The 18,046-nt window shown below is 51.2% G+C and overlaps 1 protein-coding gene across 2 annotated transcripts; it reads left to right on the forward strand.

The window, feature by feature from the left end:
- The first annotated feature begins 4,350 nt into the window (after positions 1-4,350).
- SPINT1 (serine peptidase inhibitor, Kunitz type 1) lies at positions 4,351-17,487 on the forward strand. 2 transcript variants are annotated; one of them, XM_045534989.1, is made up of 11 exons: positions 4,351-4,437; positions 4,732-5,265; positions 12,772-12,899; positions 13,129-13,267; positions 13,357-13,527; positions 13,682-13,708; positions 14,030-14,155; positions 14,256-14,306; positions 15,755-15,925; positions 16,137-16,184; positions 16,642-17,487. In XM_045534989.1, exons 2-11 carry the CDS (start codon positions 4,815-4,817, stop codon positions 16,845-16,847), a joined length of 1,518 nt encoding a protein of 505 aa, XP_045390945.1. In that variant the 5' UTR covers positions 4,351-4,437; positions 4,732-4,814; the 3' UTR covers positions 16,848-17,487. The 2 variants fall into 2 exon arrangements, with proteins under 2 accessions (XP_045390945.1, XP_045391024.1); XM_045535068.1 differs by lacking the exon at positions 4,351-4,437 and adding an exon at positions 4,448-4,530.
- Positions 17,488-18,046: the final 559 nt, after the last annotated feature.

Here is an 18,046-nt window from a genome sequence, read left to right on the forward strand (position 1 = left end):
TCATAATATACAAATATAACCCCCAAAAAGTTAAACACCATTTCATATTTAACAATGCTTTCTATATGGTTTTAACATACCAAATAAGCCCAATAAGTTTCTCTTGGATTTTTAGTGGCTCTATTATTAAGAAGCTAGCTTGAAGTTAAAAGGACTGAAGTTAGAATTTTGTTTTTGGAAAGTTTGTCAAATATTAAAGGTTTAAAACATTTGTTCAAAATATGATCACAAGTCACTGTAAAATAATGATCATTTCTTTAACCAACAGTGATAGCCATCAAAAGACTTTAAAGGCAATACAGGAAGTTATATGCAGGCAAACCTTAACCCAGGGGTCTCCATACAATGTAATAATCATAGAATTAAGTACACAATAAATGTAATACACTTGAATCATCCTGAATCCATCCCCCCACCCCCAGTCAGTGGAAAAATTGTCTTGTCTTTCATGAAAACAGTCCCTGGTGCCAAAAAGGCTGGGGACCACTGCCTTAACCCTTTTAAAGTTTAGATTTTTCTGGTGGGGCGCGGTGGCTCACCCCTGTAATCCTAGCACTCTGGGATGCCGAGGCGGGTGGACCATTTGAGCTCAGGAGTTCGAGACCAGTCTGAGCAAGAGCGAGACCCCATCTCTACTAAAAAAATAGAAGAAATTAGCTGGACAACTAAAAATATATAGAAAAAAATTAGCCGGGCATGGTGGCACATCCCTGTAGTCCCAGCTACTCAGGAGGCTGAGGCAGGAGGATTGCTTGAGTCCAGGAGTTTGAGGTTGCTGTGAGCTAGGCTGACGCCATGCCACTCTAGCCCGGGCAACAGAGTGAGACTCTGCCTCAAAAAAAAAAAGTTTAGTTTTTCTAGTTAGCCAAAAACCTAATAAAGACAACAGAGGAATTATCTTGAGAAAGCATAAAATCTCTATTTCTTTTAGGCTGGTAACCCAAAATGTAAAGAAAAACCTTCTGTAGCGAGATTCCTTTTTTGATTTGTGTGTGTGTGTGTGTGTGTGTGTGTGTGTGTGTGTGTGTGTGTGTGTGTTTAGATAACTTGGAAGTTAAACCTGATGAAAAAGGCACTTGAATTAATCCAACATAGCAAGAGTATGTCCAGGGTCATGAGTGTACAGTATATTATAGAAGAATGTGAATAAGAAAAACTAGTACATTGAATAGGGGAATAAATGACTCTTAGCAACAGCATGCGAAGTTTTCTGATCATATTATTATAAATAACTTAGACATATCAAGAAAGACCAAGAGTATAACATTAAGTTATATTGGAAGAAAACATTGTTTTCTTAAACCTTTAAGATAAAACATTCTAATGTTAGGCTATTGCCTGAGCCCCGCCTGGGCAACATCGCAAGACCCCGTCCCTACAAAAAATTTAAAAACTAGCCAAGTGTGATGGTGCGCACCTGTAGTCCCAGCTACTCAGGAGGCTGAGGCCGGAGGATTGCTTGAGCCCAGGAGTTCAAGCCTGCTGTGAGCTATGATCTCACCACTGTACTCCAGCCTGGGCAACATAGTGAGACCCTGTCTCTAAAACAATAAATAAATAAAATAAAGGGAACTTTGAAAATATTTTAAAAACTAGAAGGAAGAAAATATTATCCTACATCCCACCATTCAAATACCATCACTTTTACCACTTTGATGGAATTCCTTAGTCTTTTTTCCCTTCATGTGTAGTTTTTTTTAGTATGTAAGAAGGAGCATAAGGAAGTATGGAAAGTCCAGAGCTGTAGCTTCTATCTGCACCTTCTAGCCACCATGGCATTAAAAAAAAAGGAAGTACGAAAAGGCTGGCTTTTGATGTCAGAGAGACTTGGGATAAAATCCTGGCTCTGTCACTTTTTTTTCAGATAGCATATTTATTAAGCACTCAGGGTGTCAAAGGCTTTATCTGTCTGTATTAACTCATTCAATCTTCATAGCAAACCCCATGAAGCCTCACTTCCGTTCCAAGGAGACTAAAGCACAGAAAGGCCAAATAACTTGCCCAAAACCACAGGTAGTATTAATAAGTGGCAGATGCAAGAGTTAAACCCATTGGTCTGAGTCTGAAGCCCACAAGCTCGACCCCTGTACAACCTGTCTCCCACTCTTCATTACCTGACCTTGATGGAGTTAATGAACCTCTCTGCAAAGTGGAAACACTCCTCAGAGTTGTGTGCATTAGCAATCATATATATCAAGTACCTGGAGGGAACGCAGTAGGCATCTCAACAAATGTGGAGTTGTTTCAGGCAAGTTAAATCTGAGGTGAGAGTAGAACTACCAGATGCAGTCAGAAATGCAAGTGCCATGAAGCCCAGTGTTTTAGGCACTGAAGCAGTGGAGTTTGCCTGCCTGGGCTCCAGTCCCTCCTCTGCCACTCAACTGCTGTATGACCTAACAAGTTAGTTTACCTGTCTGAGCCTGTTTGCTCATTTGTAAAATGGGGATAAAAATAGTACCTTCCTTGGTTTGTTTTGAGTATGGGGTAATGTGTGGGAAGTGCTTAGGAACATGATTTGGGCATTATCAGTGCTATTAATAGTACATGCAGGTTCTTGTAATGATATGTATAATGGACGTAATGATAAATCTATTGTAATGTATTAATAATATTACCATAAGGTTGGCTGGGCGAGGTGGCCCACGCCTGTAATCCTAGCACTCTGGGAGGCCGAGGCGGGAGGATCACTCGAGGTCAGGAGTTCAAGACCAGCCTAAGCAAGAGCGAGACCCCGTCTCTACTAAAAATAGAAAGAAATGATCTGGACAGCTAAAAATATATAGAAAAAATTAGCCAGGCATGGTGGTGCATGCCTGTAGTGCCAGCTACTCCGGAGGCTGAGGCAGAAAGATTGCTTGAGCCCAGGAGCTTGAGGTTGCTGTGAGCTAGGCTAACGCCATGGCACTCTGGCCCGGGCAACAGAGTGAGACTCTGTCTCAAAATATAATAACAATAACAATAATAATATTACCATAAGGTAATATTCCCCTATATTAGGAGTCTTGTATGGATAAGCTATGGGGGGAGGCAGGGATCAAATCACAACAAAACCTTTTCGTGCCAGTAACTGCAAAGTCATTTGCTTCATTCCTAGCATACCATCATCACTCTATGTCCCACAGTGTGCCAGAGGTTGTGAAAAAACCCTGAAAATCCAGGGAAGGGGAGACAGACCCCAGAGACCCACCCCAACACCCATAATGTGGGCAGCTGGAGGATGCTGCTGTTTAGCAAAGGAAAATGAACCAAGGGTTGGCAATAGGACCTACTAGGTAAAGCTGCTCTAGGTGAGAAATCGGGGACCTACTAGGTAAAGCTGCTCTAGGTGAGAAATCGGGTTGGGGGTTTTTAAGCCATCACTAAAAGGTTTGCACTCTCTGTTTTGGGAGAGCATTAATAGGACCAATCGTGCTGTGTAGGGAATGGTCTGTTAAGAGTTCTTCACTCAGGAAGAGCCATGTGCTTGGCTTCAAGAAGTCCACGGTTTTGTGAAGGGCATTAACTCAGCTATTTCATGAAGTGGAACCTCTAGGCTTCCAAGGATGACATTTCACCTGAAGAGAGTGGCCAGGAACACCCGCTTTGTGGGAGAGAAGAAACCTAAGCTCCAAGGAGGGGCCAGCAGCCCAATGACTGGTAACAGATCGGAAGGGAAACATTAATACAAGGTGAGGAAGGGCCTCAAACAAAAGGGAACCACTGTGGGTCAAGCAGGGAAGCCTGGACGTGGGGAATCGCCTCAGTTTCTCACTCTGGCAGCAAGGAGGGCTTTCCAGAGCTGGCAAGGGCGGCGACACTGGGGCAGACATCCGGATTCCAGTGGTCACAGATGCAGCTTCTGGGTTCTTTTCCCGCCACGGAAAGGAAGTGATTTCCCAAGGGGCAACAACCGACGTCGAGATCATTTGCATGCGGCTTTCCCGCATTTCTCCTTGCTCCGCACTTCCCTAGCGCCTCAGGCCTGGGGCTGAGACTGCTGGCCTCGACCGCAAAGGGAGGCCGGAGGCGGCCGCCACAGAGCGCCGAACCGCCGCTCGCCCAACTTCGCGGCCGCGTCCCGGCCGTGTCCTGGCCTCCGGGATCCCCGAGGCACCAATGGGGCGCGGGGACCCTTCGCGAAGCTGGACCCGGCGGAGCCCGCGAGCCCCTCGGGGACCAGACTGCCGGGCGGGGTCAGGGACCGCAGGGCGGCGGGCGGGCGGCTGGGCCGGGCAGGGCCGGCCGGGGAGCACCGGCGTGGGCGGGGCCGACGGCGCGGGGTTACTGTCCGCCCCGCCCCGCCCCGGCCGCACTGACTCAGTTTCACCAGAAACCAGGGGGAGGAGGTGGCAGATCCCCGGCGCTCCGAGCACCGGGGCGGAAGCTGCGGCCCAGGCCGCGCTGGAAGCCGGGACCGGAACCGCAGCCCGCCGGGCCCCACCCCACTCACCTGCGCAGGTAACCGGGGCCCCGGAGCGCGAGACCGAGGCGGAGGCGCAGCGGGCTGGTAGCATGTTTGGCCCTTTGTCCTGCGCTCGTGCGTGTGCCCGGGTACGGGAGCTCCTTAGCAGTCCGCTGTCCGTCTGTCTGGCGGCCGCGCCACCGGAGCGTGCGTGGAGGGCCGGCCCGCGTCCCGCACTTCACTCCGGTGTCCTTGTGCCCCCTCCGCCCCTCACTTCCTCCCGGCCGGCCCGCCTCCTTCGAAGTCCGCCCGGCTGACCGGGTGTGTCTCCTCCTCTTCCCTCCCCTCAGGTCTCAAGCAGCTTCGGAACCCGCAGGCCCGCACTGTGAAGGTGACCCTCGAGGGGAGGAGGGCGACGGCCCGCGGGAGGACGATGGCCTGTCTCGCCCTGGCCCGCCTCCTTGCCGTCGCCGTGGGGCTCCCGTGGGCGCTCGGCCTCCGGGACTCCGACGCCGGGCCGCCCCCGGAGCCCCCCGGGCTGCCCGCGGGTGACGCCTGCCTGGCGAGCTTTACCGCCGGGGTGCCTGCCTTCGTGCTGGACACCACGGCCTCGGTCAGCAACGGGGCCACCTTCCTGGACTCCCCCAGGGTGCGCCGCGGCCGGGACTGCGTGCGCGCCTGCTGCACCGCGCAGCACTGCAACCTGGCGCTGGTAGAGCTGCAGCCCGACCGCGGGGAGGACGCCATCGCCGCCTGCTTCCTCATGAACTGCCTCTACGAGCAGAACTTCGTGTGCAAGTTCGCGCCCAGGAAGGGCTTCATCAACTACCTCACGCGGGATGTTTATCGCTCCTACCGCGATCTGCGGACCCAAGGCTTTGGGGGTAAGGAGGAGGGTGCAGGGATGGATGGATTTGGAGAAACTCAGAAGAGGGGCTAGTTATGGAGTCCTGGGGGAGACGAGCATCAGAAAGGAGTTAAGGAGGAGAGCCCACTTCTACCCCAAGTCCTCCTTAAAAGTAGGCAGTATGAACAATAAAGAAAGGCGTGGGGACGTGAGTGGAAATGGGTGACATCCTAGAGCCCAGACTCTGGCTCCTGAATTCTGGGTGGTCGGACGTGATGGCCTCTGCTCTGGGCTGTGTGTACTGGACAGAGGAGGCAACCCCCAGGATCCCCGACCTCTGGCACTGGCGAGCTGAGTGAGAGTGAGCTGTCTGGATGACGCCTGGCCACTAGAAAGGCACCCTGGCCAAGCACTGTCCTGGGCACCTTGAGGCCCTGTCAAGTAGCTTGGCCACAGTCTCCTTCAGTGTCTGGACTTGGGACCGGTTAGCATCTCTCTATGCCCTGGGAACAGATTGGCCTTTTTTGGTGGTCCGGGAAAACTGTCAGACCCCAGAGACTAAAGAACAAGCCCAGTCTGTGGCTGACCCAAACGCAGAGGGGTGGTGTTGTGGGCACAGTACCCTCGAGGCTCTGGGGTGCGAGGTGAGGAGGGTTGCTGGGTGAATCAGCCTGTTGGTATGTATACCTGGTAGGGAAGGGATGTCAGCTGTCCAGGCAGGTGTGTGTACCTGTGCGTGTGAGCTAGACAGGGCTCTCCCTGCTTAAGATCTGGTAGCCAAGCCTTGTTTACTTCCAGGGATAAGGGCAAAGTAGGGGCCAGGGCTCCTCCTCTTTCATCTTGGGACTGAACATTCAGCTGGGATCAGGGTCAATCGAGGGTTCCTTCTCCATTCTCTCTACTGCTTCTCTGGCCAGGTGGGGCTCCAGGGCAGGGGCGGGTCATACTGATAACCTCTGTTAGCACTCTACAGTTTACTGAGTGCTGTGCCATACATCCTCTCACTTAGGTCTCATGACAACAATCTCCAAAAAGGCTGCTATTAGGCTCCCACTTTTTAGATTAGGAAACAGACTCTCATGTTAAATAATTTGCCCAAGATAACACTGCCCATAAATGGTAGGCCTGGGATACACCCCAGAGGGGGGGACCCCCAAAAGTCTTGTTCTGTTTTTCATAGAAGACCACCTTTCTGGTAGAAACCTATCACTCTGATCCAAGACAATTCAATGGATAACAGAAAACTCGAGACTAGGGAGTCCGAGGGCCAGAACTGGGCTGGGGCCAAGTCTGGGGGTGGTCTCATTTCTGGAAAGTGGAGAAAGGGCTTTCCTCTCCAGCTCTTTCCTGGGCTAGTCTCTCTGTCAGGCTAAGGATCCCCTCTTCTCCCTGTCCTTACAGTAGCTCTCTTGGGTCTCTGAGGAGAGGTGAGATGATGATTCTGGGGGAGGGGAGCACATCTGTGGGCCAGGCTGGGCTGCTGAGTCCCACTGGAGTAGGGATAGAGCCTGTTCCACAAGGAAGTAGCAGAAAGTGTAGGTGGTGATGACTCCTATTGACCTGAGCTGCCTGTGCCCTTCCTGCACTGACAGAGGCCCATGGGAGTCCTACTCCAGGGCCAGAGCCTGAAGTCCGGTCAGGAGCTGAGCTGGACTGGGGCCACATGGTCTTGGGACCAGCCTTCCTCATCTGGAAACCCCCAGGACTGGCCTGGTTGGCACACGTTAGGGTGGAGTGGGGATTTCCTGGGGCACTTAGGGAGCTAGGTAGGGCTTGGACTGAATGTGAGCTCCAGGCCGTTCTAGGCCACTCCGAGGGTGCTGGGATACTTTGGGAAGTAGGGAAAGCTGTGTGTCAAGGGCCCCATTCTCAGCTGAGTCTAGCTGGAGAGGTTGTAGGTGGGTAAGGACAGGGTAAAGCCATTAAGGGCCTCCTGGAGGCCAGGTGGACAAGGCAGGCAAGGTGGGGTGGGTGCTCTTTAATTGTAAACCTTTCATTCTTCTATTGGATAGAGACATCCTCCTCAGGGTGGGTTGGTTTGTTTCCTTTTTCCTGCCTGTGGCCAGGCCAGTCCAGATTCCTGCACCAGGGGACCTCACAGCTGGCTCTTCCTCCTCTCCCCTTCTCCTGCCCTCCCCTTCCTCCTATGGAGGAGTGGCTTAGGAGGTGGAGTCTTAGGAGGTGGTGATGTCCTGAGGCCTGGCAGCTGGGGGAGGCTGGTTTATTGCCACTCTAGCCCTTTGCTCTCTTAGGGGTGGGAAGAAGGGAGTGGTAGGGCTGGGCACCTGCCCTTGGTCCTGGGGACTGGGGCTTGGAGAGGACAGAGTTGTGTGGGTGGGACTCAGCCCCTGATTCAGCCCAAGGTCTAATGTATCACTCTGCCTGCTGCTTCCACCCTGGGGGCTCAATGGGTCTCCCTATCTTTCTGCTATGCAGACGGCTAAGTAGTCTGTCTTCTTTCCCCTTTTCCAACAGCTGATTATTTTCTGTAAAATGCAAGGAGGGAGGAAGGTCTTCCCCCAGCTCACTACCCCCTTAGCTTTGTCTCTCAGGGTCCTCTCCTGGTTGCCAGCCTAGCCCCGGGCTGGGGAGTTGCTTCTAGACAACCACTTTGCATCCCTGTTCTCCCTGTCTTATTTCCCCTACATCCCTGAATCCAGTTCCCCTTTTTTTAGTTATTGTAGGCCTCTGCACCATTTGACATGTTTCTCTGTTAAATCTCTGCCCTCCTATCCCTTTTGCTGTCAATGTGTGTCCTGGTCTTCTCACCTCTGTGAGTCCCCCATTGGCTCTGCTTTCTCTGCCTCATCAAAGAGAAATCCCTGTTACTCAGCCCCACCCCAGCTGTTCTTTTTTTTTTTTTTTTTTAATTTCAGGATATTATGAGGGTACAAACATTTTGGTTATATTTTATATCTTTGCCTCACCCAAGCGAGGATTAGAGGCATGCCCTTCCCCTCTACAATGCTCGCCGCGTCTATTAGTTGTGAGTTTACTTCCCCCCCACCGCAACCCCCTAATCCCTGGAGAACATTACTACCGTGTGAGCACCATAGTGTTGATCAGTTAGTGCCAATTTGATGGTGAGTCCATGTGGAGCCTATTCTTCCGATCTTGTGATATCTCACTTCAGATAATGGGCTCAAGCTCTATCCAGGAAAATATAAGAGGTGCTAGATCACTGTCATTTCTTACAATTGAGTAATAGTCCATTGTATACATATATGAAATTTTAATAATCCACTCATGAATTGACACCCACCCCAGCTGTTCTTATCTCTTTCTCTTCTCTACTTTCTTTGCACTCTTACACTTGGAGTAACCTCTGTAGAGTCTCTTGGAGGATGATTTGGCAATATCTATCAAAACTGTAGTTGTACATAACAAGTCCCCTTGTAGGAATTCATCTTGACACAATTCCACTTGTAGGAATTCCTCTTGTGGCTGTACTTAGACATGTGTAAAACAACTTACCAGCCAATTATTTACTGTAGCATTGTTTACAGTAATGAAGAATTGGAAACAATCTCAGTGTCTGTCAGCACATCCTATAATTGAATACTGTGATGCTGTTTCATTATAGTAATAATAAACCCTAAGGCAGCATGGTTTAGTTCTTAGTAGAGAGAGAAGGAGAGAGAAAGAGAAAGACAGAGAATCTAAATCAGGAAGCTGGTGGGGACTGGTTAAATAGAAATTGTGGTACATTCATACAATGAATACTATATAATAATAACAAAAATAGGAAACTTTTTGTGTTGCTACGGAATGATTTTTCAGTATATATTAAGGTAAAAACAAGATGAATAACTTGCATGCCTATGAATTCAAATGCTATCTCCATATTCTCTCTCTCTATCTCTCTCTCACACACACACGTAAAAGAGGATGCCTTTGAGTGAGGAACTCCTGCGGTCAAGAAGAGGGAAATAAATTTTCACTAACTTTTTGTGCCTTTTGAATTTTATATCATGCACATGTATTACTTAAACTGAAAAACAAAAACTCAAGATCATAAAAGTAATCAGAATCACGTCTCTAAGCAGGTGGGTGATGCAGGATAACATTTTGGAGAGAGCGTGAGCTGTGGAGTCAAACAGACCTGGCAAATCCCACTCTGCCATTTAGAAACTGAGTGACCCTGGGCAAGTCATTGAACCTTTGTGGTGTCAACTTTCTCATCTGAAAAGAGGGCGAGAATGTAGGTGTGGCAGGGTCGTTATGAAGGTAGGTGATAGAGACCAGGTCAACAAAATTTCTATAATGGTCTAAATAGCAAGTATGTTAGGCTTTGTGGACCACACAGTCACTGTTGCAACTACTCAACTCTGCTGTTGTAACACGGAAGTAGCCATGCACAATATGTAAACAAATAGGCAAGGCTGTGTTCCAATTTATGAACACAAATTTGAATTTCATGTACTTTTCACATGTCACAAAAGATTATTCTTTTGGTTTTTTTCATCCATTTAAAAATAACATGGCTGGGCGTGGTGACTCACACCTGTAATCCCAGCACTTTGGGAGGCCAAGGCAGGAGGATCACTTGAGGCCAGTTTGTGACCAGCATGGGCAACATAGTGAGACCCTGTCTCTGAAAAGAGATTAAAAAAATTAGCCAGGCCTGGTGGCATGCACCTGTGGTCTCAGCTACTCGGGAGGATTGCTTGAATCCAGGAGTTTGAGGCTGTAGTGAGCTATGATTGCACCATTGCACTTCAGCCTGGGTGAAGAGTGAGATGCTGTCTCTAAAAAAGTAAAAAATAAATAAAATAAGAGATGGTGGGCTGGATTTGGCCTTAGGCCACAGTTTGCCAACCCCTGGTATAGATGATAAAGGGAAAGTACCTAGCGTGCTGTCCAACATACACGCACAGAATGGCATCTTTCTTTAATAATATGCCTCTAGATTGGTCTCCAATTCTGGCCTCTCTGGAGCTCCCGTGCCCATCTCCCACTGCCTGCTGGTCTTGGTGGCCTTCCCTCCCTCAAATTCTACTTCTCTGTGACTGAACTCACGTGTTCCCTCTAAATCTGGTTTCCCTTACGCCTGTGCCCTGGCTCTTGCTCCCTGGTTCCCAGAGCCTGGAAGGGAGGAGCCTGAAGCATTTGGCCGGCGTTGTATCTCATATCCTCCTTTTGGTTTCCATGGCTGCCCCAGGATTAGGCCGCTCCTGTTGCATCTGCCCTGAACTGCTGCACTGATCCACTCGCCACCCTCTTTGCTCCACAGCAATAAACAGATGGGAAAACAGCTGCTGGCCGAGCTCAGGCGTGCCCCTGCTGCCCAGGCCCTGGGCCCCTCCCTTAGGACTCTTGGATCTCCATCATGTATCTAGGAGGTCAATGTCTAGTGCAGCCAGGCCCTCCAGGAATCTGCTCCACTGCTTGCGGCCAGTGTCTGTTCCCTTCCTGTACCACCCTTTGTTTAATATTTGAATGTCACTCCTGCTGTGTCCAGGCTCCCTGGCCTGGTATCCAGGGTGCTTTGAGGTCCATCCCAGCCCAGCTGGTCTCCTTACTGTCTACCTAACTAGCCTTGCAAATTCCTAATTCCTTGCTTTGGTTTTTCATGTTTTCTACTGTCATCAAAAACACCCTACATTCTTCCTCATAATCAAACAAATAAAAACAAAAACATTCAAAAAACCCTTTTTCTCTTCTCCAGAAAGCCTCCCGTATTCCCCTAGCCTGCCATGGCTCCCTTCTCTGAATGTCACTTGCCTTATCTTGTACACACATTGCTTCATGTTGTTGGCTCTTATCTCCTTATGTTGCTTCATGTTGTTGCCTGTTAATCTGCCCAACTGGGCTGTAATCCCCTTAAGGGCAGTGTATTCATTGCCTGTGGCTACCGCAACAAATTACTGCAAACTGGGTGGCTTAAAATAATGGGAATTTGGCCGGGCTCATGCCTGTAATCCTAGCACTCTGGGAGGCCGAGGCAGGAGGATCACTCGAGGTCAGGAGTTCAAGACCAGCCTGAGCAAGAGCGAGACCCCGTCTCTACTAAAAAAATAGAAAGAAATTATCTGGACAGCTAAAAATACATATAGAAAAAAAAATTAGCCAGGCATAGTGGCACATGCCTGTAGTCCTGAGGCAAAAGAATTGCTTGAGCCTAGGAGTTTGAGGTTGCTGTGAGCTAGGCTGACACCATGGCACTCTAGCCAGGGCAACAGAGCAAGACTGTGTCTCAAAAAACAATAACAACAACAACAACAACAAAAACAAAAACAAAAACCAAGAGTTCAAAATAATGGGAATTTATTCTCTCATGGTTCTGTAGGCCAGAAGTCCAAAATCAAGGTGTCCACAGGGATATGCTCCCTCCGAAGACTCCAAGGGAAAATTCTTCCTTGTCTCTTCCAGCTTCTAGTGGCTCCAGGTGTACTTTGGCTTGTGGCTGCATTACTCCATTCTCTGCCTCTGTCTTCGAGTGGCCTTCTCATCTGTCTTTCCTTCTGTCTTCTCCTCTTCAGTTTCTTTTCTCCTTTTTTTTTTTTTTTTTTGAGACAGTCTTATTCTGTTGCTCAGACTAGAGTGCAGTGGTGTCAGCCTAGCTCACAGCAACCTCAAACTCCTGGGTTCAAGGGATCCTCCTGCCTCAGCCTCCCGAGTAGCTGGGACTACAGGTGTGAGCCACCACACCCAGCCTCCTATCCTGTTTCTTATAAGGGTACTACTTGTCATTGGATTTAGGGCCTAACCAGCTAATCCAGGATGATCTCATCTGGAGATCCTTTGCTTAATTACTTGTGCAAAGACCCTTTTTCCAAATCAGTCACATTCATGGGTTCCAGGGGTTAGATGTGGACATATCTTTTGAGGGGGCCACCAATCACCCGGCTATGGGTAGGAATCCTGCTTTGTGCCTGTCTTCCTTCCCCAGCCAGCCCCTGACCCTGAGATGGAGGAAGCCCCAGGCATAGGCACTGTCGGGTCAAGGGAGAGCACAGTTCCCTCAGAGCCCTCATCACTGGAGACAGAGTCTGTCTGAGGTGCCAGAGGCACCCTCTTCCCCTGACCACTCGTCCTAGGGCACCAAGGCTTGCTACATTGTTTCCCTGGGGATGCTGTGCTTAAGGCCTCTGTCCAGCTAGGCTTCTCAGTAGCAATCTGGACAGTGGAGTGAGGGGTGATGAGTTTTAATCACACGTCTCCTTATTTGGCTTTTTAAAAAAATGTTACTTTAACTTTTTAAAACAATTAGCCCAAATACCTGGTTATTATAGAAAATAGGAACAAGCCCACCCCCTCAAATATCTATGTTTTTTTCCCTAAATTAGATTGCACATGCTCTTCAGTAATTTGCTTCAGAAAGAGGGTTTTACAACATAAAAATGTCTTCAGTATACCGGAGACATAATGACTGACTAGACAGTGAGAAGCTGGTTTTGTCGTGAGCTCCCACCTGTACCCCATACAGGCTGCCAAGTCCCAAGTAGGTCTAGGTGTGGCCCGCACTGCCACCGCCCCACTTCACCCCGGGAGATACCTGGTCCATTCAGTGAGAGTTGACCTTACCTCACCTTTGCCCCAGGGTCCCGGATCCCCAAGGCCTGGGCGGGCATAGACTTGAAGGTACAGCCCCAGGAACCTCTGGTGCTAAAGGATGTGGACAACACAGATTGGCACCTGCTGCAAGGTGACAGAGACGTCAGGGTAGAGGTGAGACACTGGGCTGACTCCCTGACCCCCTCTGAGCCTCCTGGAAGCCCTATCTGGGGCCACGGGCCAACTGGTGTTTCCAGATGGGGTGGAGTGGAGAGAAGCTGAGGGTGCATTTAATACCAAGTCCCTCTGCTCTCCCTGGGGCTTTCGGGGACGGCTGAAAGGGCCTGGGGTGGCCTGAGGGCATCAGGGGGTGCCCAAGCCTGATGGCCATTCCTGTGTGTAGAGGAAGGATCCGGACCAGGTAGAGCTGTGGGGACTCAAAGAAGGCACCTACTTGTTCCAGCTGACAGTGACTGACTCAGACCAGCCAGAGAACACGACCAACGTCACCGTCACTGTGCTGTCTGCCAAGCAGACAGAAGGTGAGGGAGAGGTGGGGAGGCAGTGCCTGGAGCCACCCTGCTCTGCAGATCGGCCCCACAGGCCCCCCTCACAAGCTCTTCTCCCGTAGACTATTGCCTCGCATCCAACAAGGTGGGCCGCTGCCGGGGCTCTTTTCCCCGCTGGTACTACGACCCCACAGAACAGATGTGCAAGAGTTTCACCTATGGAGGTTGCTTAGGCAACAAGAACAACTACCTTCGGGAAGAGGAGTGTATGCTAGCCTGCCGGAATGTGCAAGGTGGGCCTTTGAGAGGCAGCTTTGGGGCTCAGGTGACTTTCCCCCCGGTGGGTAGTCTCTCTTCACTGGTAAGGGAGGTGGGCACCCCCAGTCATCACGTCTCTACTGGAGCCTGGCCATGTCTTCTCTCACTTCTCTGTTCTCTCTCTCCCAGGACCCTCCATGGAAAGGCACCATCCAGGTGGGCTTTACTCTTTTCCCTGTTTCCCTGACCTCCGCCAGGTCTCCAGCCCATCCATCCCCTGGCCAGCCTGCCTTGGCCCAACCCATTCCTCCCCCCATAGTAAATGGAAGGACCACAAACACCCCACCCCTTCCAGCCCAGCATCCTCCTATCGGGATCTGCCCAGTCCACTGGCAGGAGTCGGGTTGGTGGAAAGGGAATGGGGGATGTGTCATGATGCCGTGTCAGGGTAGGGAGAGCGAGGTAGATGATGGGCCCTTGGCACTTGCTCTTTGCTTGAGCCTGACCTCACCCCCACTCCGTCCCACCCCGACCCAGTGTGCTCTGGCACCTGTCACTCCACCCAGTTCCGCTGCGACGATGGCTGCTGCATTGACAGTTTCTTGGAGTGTGACAACACCCCTGACTGCCCCGATGCCTCTGATGAGGCCAACTGTGAAAAATGTGAGGCCTGGGGGATGGACGGGGTGGGCAGCAGACTCGGAGGTCCTAATGTCTCTGCTCTGCGCCCCTGGGCAGAGCCTCTGACCTTTCATCTCTGCAGATACCAGTGGCTTTGACGAGCTCCAGAACATCCATTTCCGCAGTGACAAAGGTGAGATCCTCCCTAGATCCCCTGGGTCAGGGCAGATGCTGGCACTGCCATCCTCACTCATTCAATCCAGCAGTGCCTGTGGGGCCTGCTGTATGTGCCAAGCGGTGGGCACAAAGAGCCAGGGCGGGCTCCCCAGTTCTCCAGATGAGCGGCCTGTTCCCTGGTGGGCTCCTGGGCTGTCTTCTGTGGCTCTGTGTTTTCCAAGCATCACTCATTCTCTGAACAGCTTCATAACTTTAACCATGCCCATCACGTATCACTGAGATATTATTTACTTAATCAAGTACTTTTTTTTGTTTTGAGACAGAGTCTCACTCTGTTGCCTGGGCTAGAGTGCTGTGGCGTCAGCCTAGCTCGCAGCAACCTCAAACTCCTGGGCTCAAGCAATCCTCCTGCCTCAGCCTCCCGAGTAGCTGGGACTACAAGCATGAGCCACCACATCTAGCTAATTTTTTTTCTATTTTTTAGTTGTTTGGCTAATTTCTTTCTGTTTTTAGTAGAGAAGGGATCTTGCTCTTGCTGAGGTTGGTCTCAAACTCCTGACCTCGAGCGATCCTCCTGCCTTGGCCTCCCAGAGTGCTAGGATTACAGGTGTGAGCCACCACACCTGGCCAATCAAGCACTTTTTTAAACTTAATGGAAATGGAAATTTCACATCACTACCATAAATGGGAAGCCACTATTACTTGCCATACATTGAAAATAATGATAAAAATAAATACAATAAAGCAATGTTAATAAATTTTAGCTGGACATTGTTACCTGCCAAGGCTCAGACTCTGAGGCCCATCCTCTTTGTTAAAAAGGTAAGCCTCCCTGTTTAGAAAACTGAGACCTTGACACTGTCAGAAAAGGTGAAAGAAGATTGAAAAAGAGGCTGAGTGCGGTGGCTCACGCCTGTAATCCTAGCACTCTGGAAGGCTGAGGCAGGAAGATCGCCTGAGGCAAGGAGTTCAAGTCCAGCCTGAGCAAGAGTAAGACCCCAAAACCCCATCTTTATGAAAAAATAGAAAAATTAGTCGGGTGTGGTGATGTGCGCCTGTAGTCCCCAGCTACTTGGGAGGCTGAGGCAGGAGGATCCCTCCAGCCCAGGAGTTTAAGGTGGTAGTGAGTTATGATGATGCCTCTGCACTCTATGCTCTCTGGCCTGGGAGACAGGGCTGTCTCTAAAAAAGAAGAAAAAGAAAAGAAAAAAAGAGAAAGAAATAACTGTGAGCCAGTGTAGATTACCTTCGTGCCTAAGATTATTGTCCAGGGTTTGTCTTCTGTGCTTCTGGCAACACTGCAGATGGGCCAGCTGTTTCTGGGGCCTCTCAGGCCCTCAGCCACAGCTGTCCAGAGCACGAGGCCAGTCGGGAGGTGGTGGGCAGCAGCCGTGCGGAGCCTGGCAGATGGTGGCAGGATGTCCTGGGACTCACTTGCCACTTGGCCTGCTTCTTATCCCCCAGGGCACTGCGTGGACCTGCCAGACACGGGACTGTGCCAGGAGAGCATCCCGCGCTGGTACTATAACCCCTTCAATGAACGCTGTGCCCGCTTTACCTATGGCGGTTGCTATGGCAACAAGAACAACTTTGAGGAAGAGCAGCAGTGTCTTGAGTCCTGTCGTGGCATCTCCAGTGAGCAGGGCAATGGCAGGGTGGGGGTGTGGAGGGGAAAGGTGTAGCTAGCATACTCTGCTCTGTCGCAAGGCCTGGGTGGGTCACACCTCCATCCTCAGAGTGCCTGGAGTCAGGGTGGGAGACAATGGCAGTGGGGGTCTGGGGCACTGGGAGCGGCTGAGTCCCCGAGCCCTTAGTGCTGACCGGTCTCTACCTCATCATTTTGCAGAGAAGGATGTGTTTGGGCTGCGGCGGGAAAGCCCCATTCCTGGTGTAGGTAAGCCCTGGTCTGTCCTGTTACCAAGGTTGACATGTAGGTATCAGCTCAAGGAATCAGCTCCACCTGATTGGTTGTGACCGTCTACACCTGTGTTGAGAAGGCTCCTGAGGTTGCCCGTAGAGACAGAGTGCCACAGTCAAATAGTGATACCTGCCATGGGCAAGGGAGGGAAGTCTAGTAAAGTGCATGCCAGAGGTCTGCCATTGGAGTTCCAGGCCTTCCCCCAAGCCACCCGTAAGGAGGGCAACTTGGAGCCAAGACCTGAGGCCCACCAGAATCCCCCTGGGCTCCCAAATGGAGCCATTCAGTCACTCGTGTGGGGGAGGTCTGAGTTGGGTGCATGTGTCCTTCCACACCGGGCATCCATGTGACTTGGTTCCTTCCACAGAGCAGGGGTGAGTGTCAGAACCAGGCAGGCCCTGGTAGCTCCTCGTTTCACCCCTTCTTCCTCCAGGCTTTGCGGAGATGGCCGTTGCGGTGCTCCTGACCACCTGCATCGTGGCGGTGGTAGCCATCCTGGGTTACTGCTTCTTTAAGAACCAGAGAAAAGACTTCCATGGACACCACCACCAGCCACTGCCCACCCCCGCCAGCTCCACGGTCTCCACTGCCGAGGACACAGAGCACCTGGTGTATTATCACACCACCCAACCCCTCTGAGCCTGGGTCTCTCGCCAGCTCTCACATGGCCCTGCTTTCTATTTGCCAAGGCAGAGGCCTGGGCTGGGGAAAACTTTAGGATCAGACTCTCACTGCCTGTTTCCCAGGCCCACTCTGCCTCTCTTGGAGGAATCTCAGCTAAGCTCAGGTCCTGAGAAATCTCAGGGTCAGGGACCAGAAAACCCTTGGGCCAGAAGTATAATACACAGATGGACCTGCCTGCCCAGGAGATTGGAAGAAACTGGAGTTTTGTTTCCTGTTCAGAGCTGTCTGCCCCTGCCCCAGGGCATTGGGAAGGGGCCTGGGGTGGTGACAGAAGCTAGAGGCCCCAGCCCTGTCCTCCAGAGATTCCCTTCCACTCTGTGCAGTCCAGGGCTGGGAGGAAGGACCTCCCTGTATAGTTTGTGCCGTAAAGAGTTGCTTTGTGTTTATTTAATGCCATGGAGTGGGTGAAGAGGAATGCTCTGCCTCCTCCCTTCCTCTTCCCCCAAGACTGAGCTCTCTGTCCTTGACCAGCCCCACCCTGGCCTGGACGGGCAGAGCCAAAAGAGGCTCAGCTGCATCCCGCACTCTCACCCCCTCCTCAGCTTCCACCGCTCCAGTCCACCCACAGTGCAATAAAATGATTCGTTTTGTGGGATTTCTGCCTCTGTTCTGTGAGCCAGGAGAGGGACAGGTTTGCTGGGGGGAGATGGGACTGCCCTGTCTAACTGGTTCAGGCTTTGGCCACCCTGTTGAGCAGGTTTTCCCACCTCTCCCGAAACTACCCTGCCCCCTGAGGGTGGGGAGAAGTGCCAAGTTTGACCACTAGAGGGGAAGGGTGAGAGGGCCATGGGAGTGGGGGGTGCTGTGTAGCATTATTTCTTCCTGGTCTGAGCCTCTCGGCAAGCCTGTGCAGTTGCTGGGGTGAGCCTTAGTGTGCGTTTGGGGATGGGGGAAGCACACACAGGCTTGACCTGGGGCTCTTATCTCCACCCGACAGGGCCTAAGTGACAGGGCTCAAGTGGCCTCACTGGCCATTCTCCTTCCCCACTTACAGAAGCCTCAGCTTCTGCTCAGGAATACCACCCCTGCTCAGGCCCTGAGCTCCTGCCTAGGAGCCTCTAGTGGAGGTACTCCACTCCAACCCACACCCCTGCATTTGCTCAAGCCATCTCCTGGTGCAAAAAAACAAAAAAAATCACACTTTTAATTCGTTC

The sequence above is a fragment of the Lemur catta genome, chromosome 1, assembly GCF_020740605.2.
Source record: "Lemur catta isolate mLemCat1 chromosome 1, mLemCat1.pri, whole genome shotgun sequence".
NCBI lineage: Eukaryota > Metazoa > Chordata > Mammalia > Primates > Lemuridae > Lemur > Lemur catta.

Excerpts from the sequence above, each read along its gene's own strand:
- SPINT1 (XM_045534989.1), top strand. The coding sequence starts at position 4,815 with ATGGCCTGTCTCGCCCTGGCCCGCCTCCTTGCCGTCGCCGTGGGGCTC. Across the intron at positions 5,266-12,771 it reads GCGGACCCAAGGCTTTGGGG|GGTCCCGGATCCCCAAGGCC; the intron begins GTAAGGAGGAGG and ends CCTTTGCCCCAG. Across the intron at positions 13,268-13,356 it reads GTCTGCCAAGCAGACAGAAG|ACTATTGCCTCGCATCCAAC; the intron begins GTGAGGGAGAGG and ends CTTCTCCCGTAG.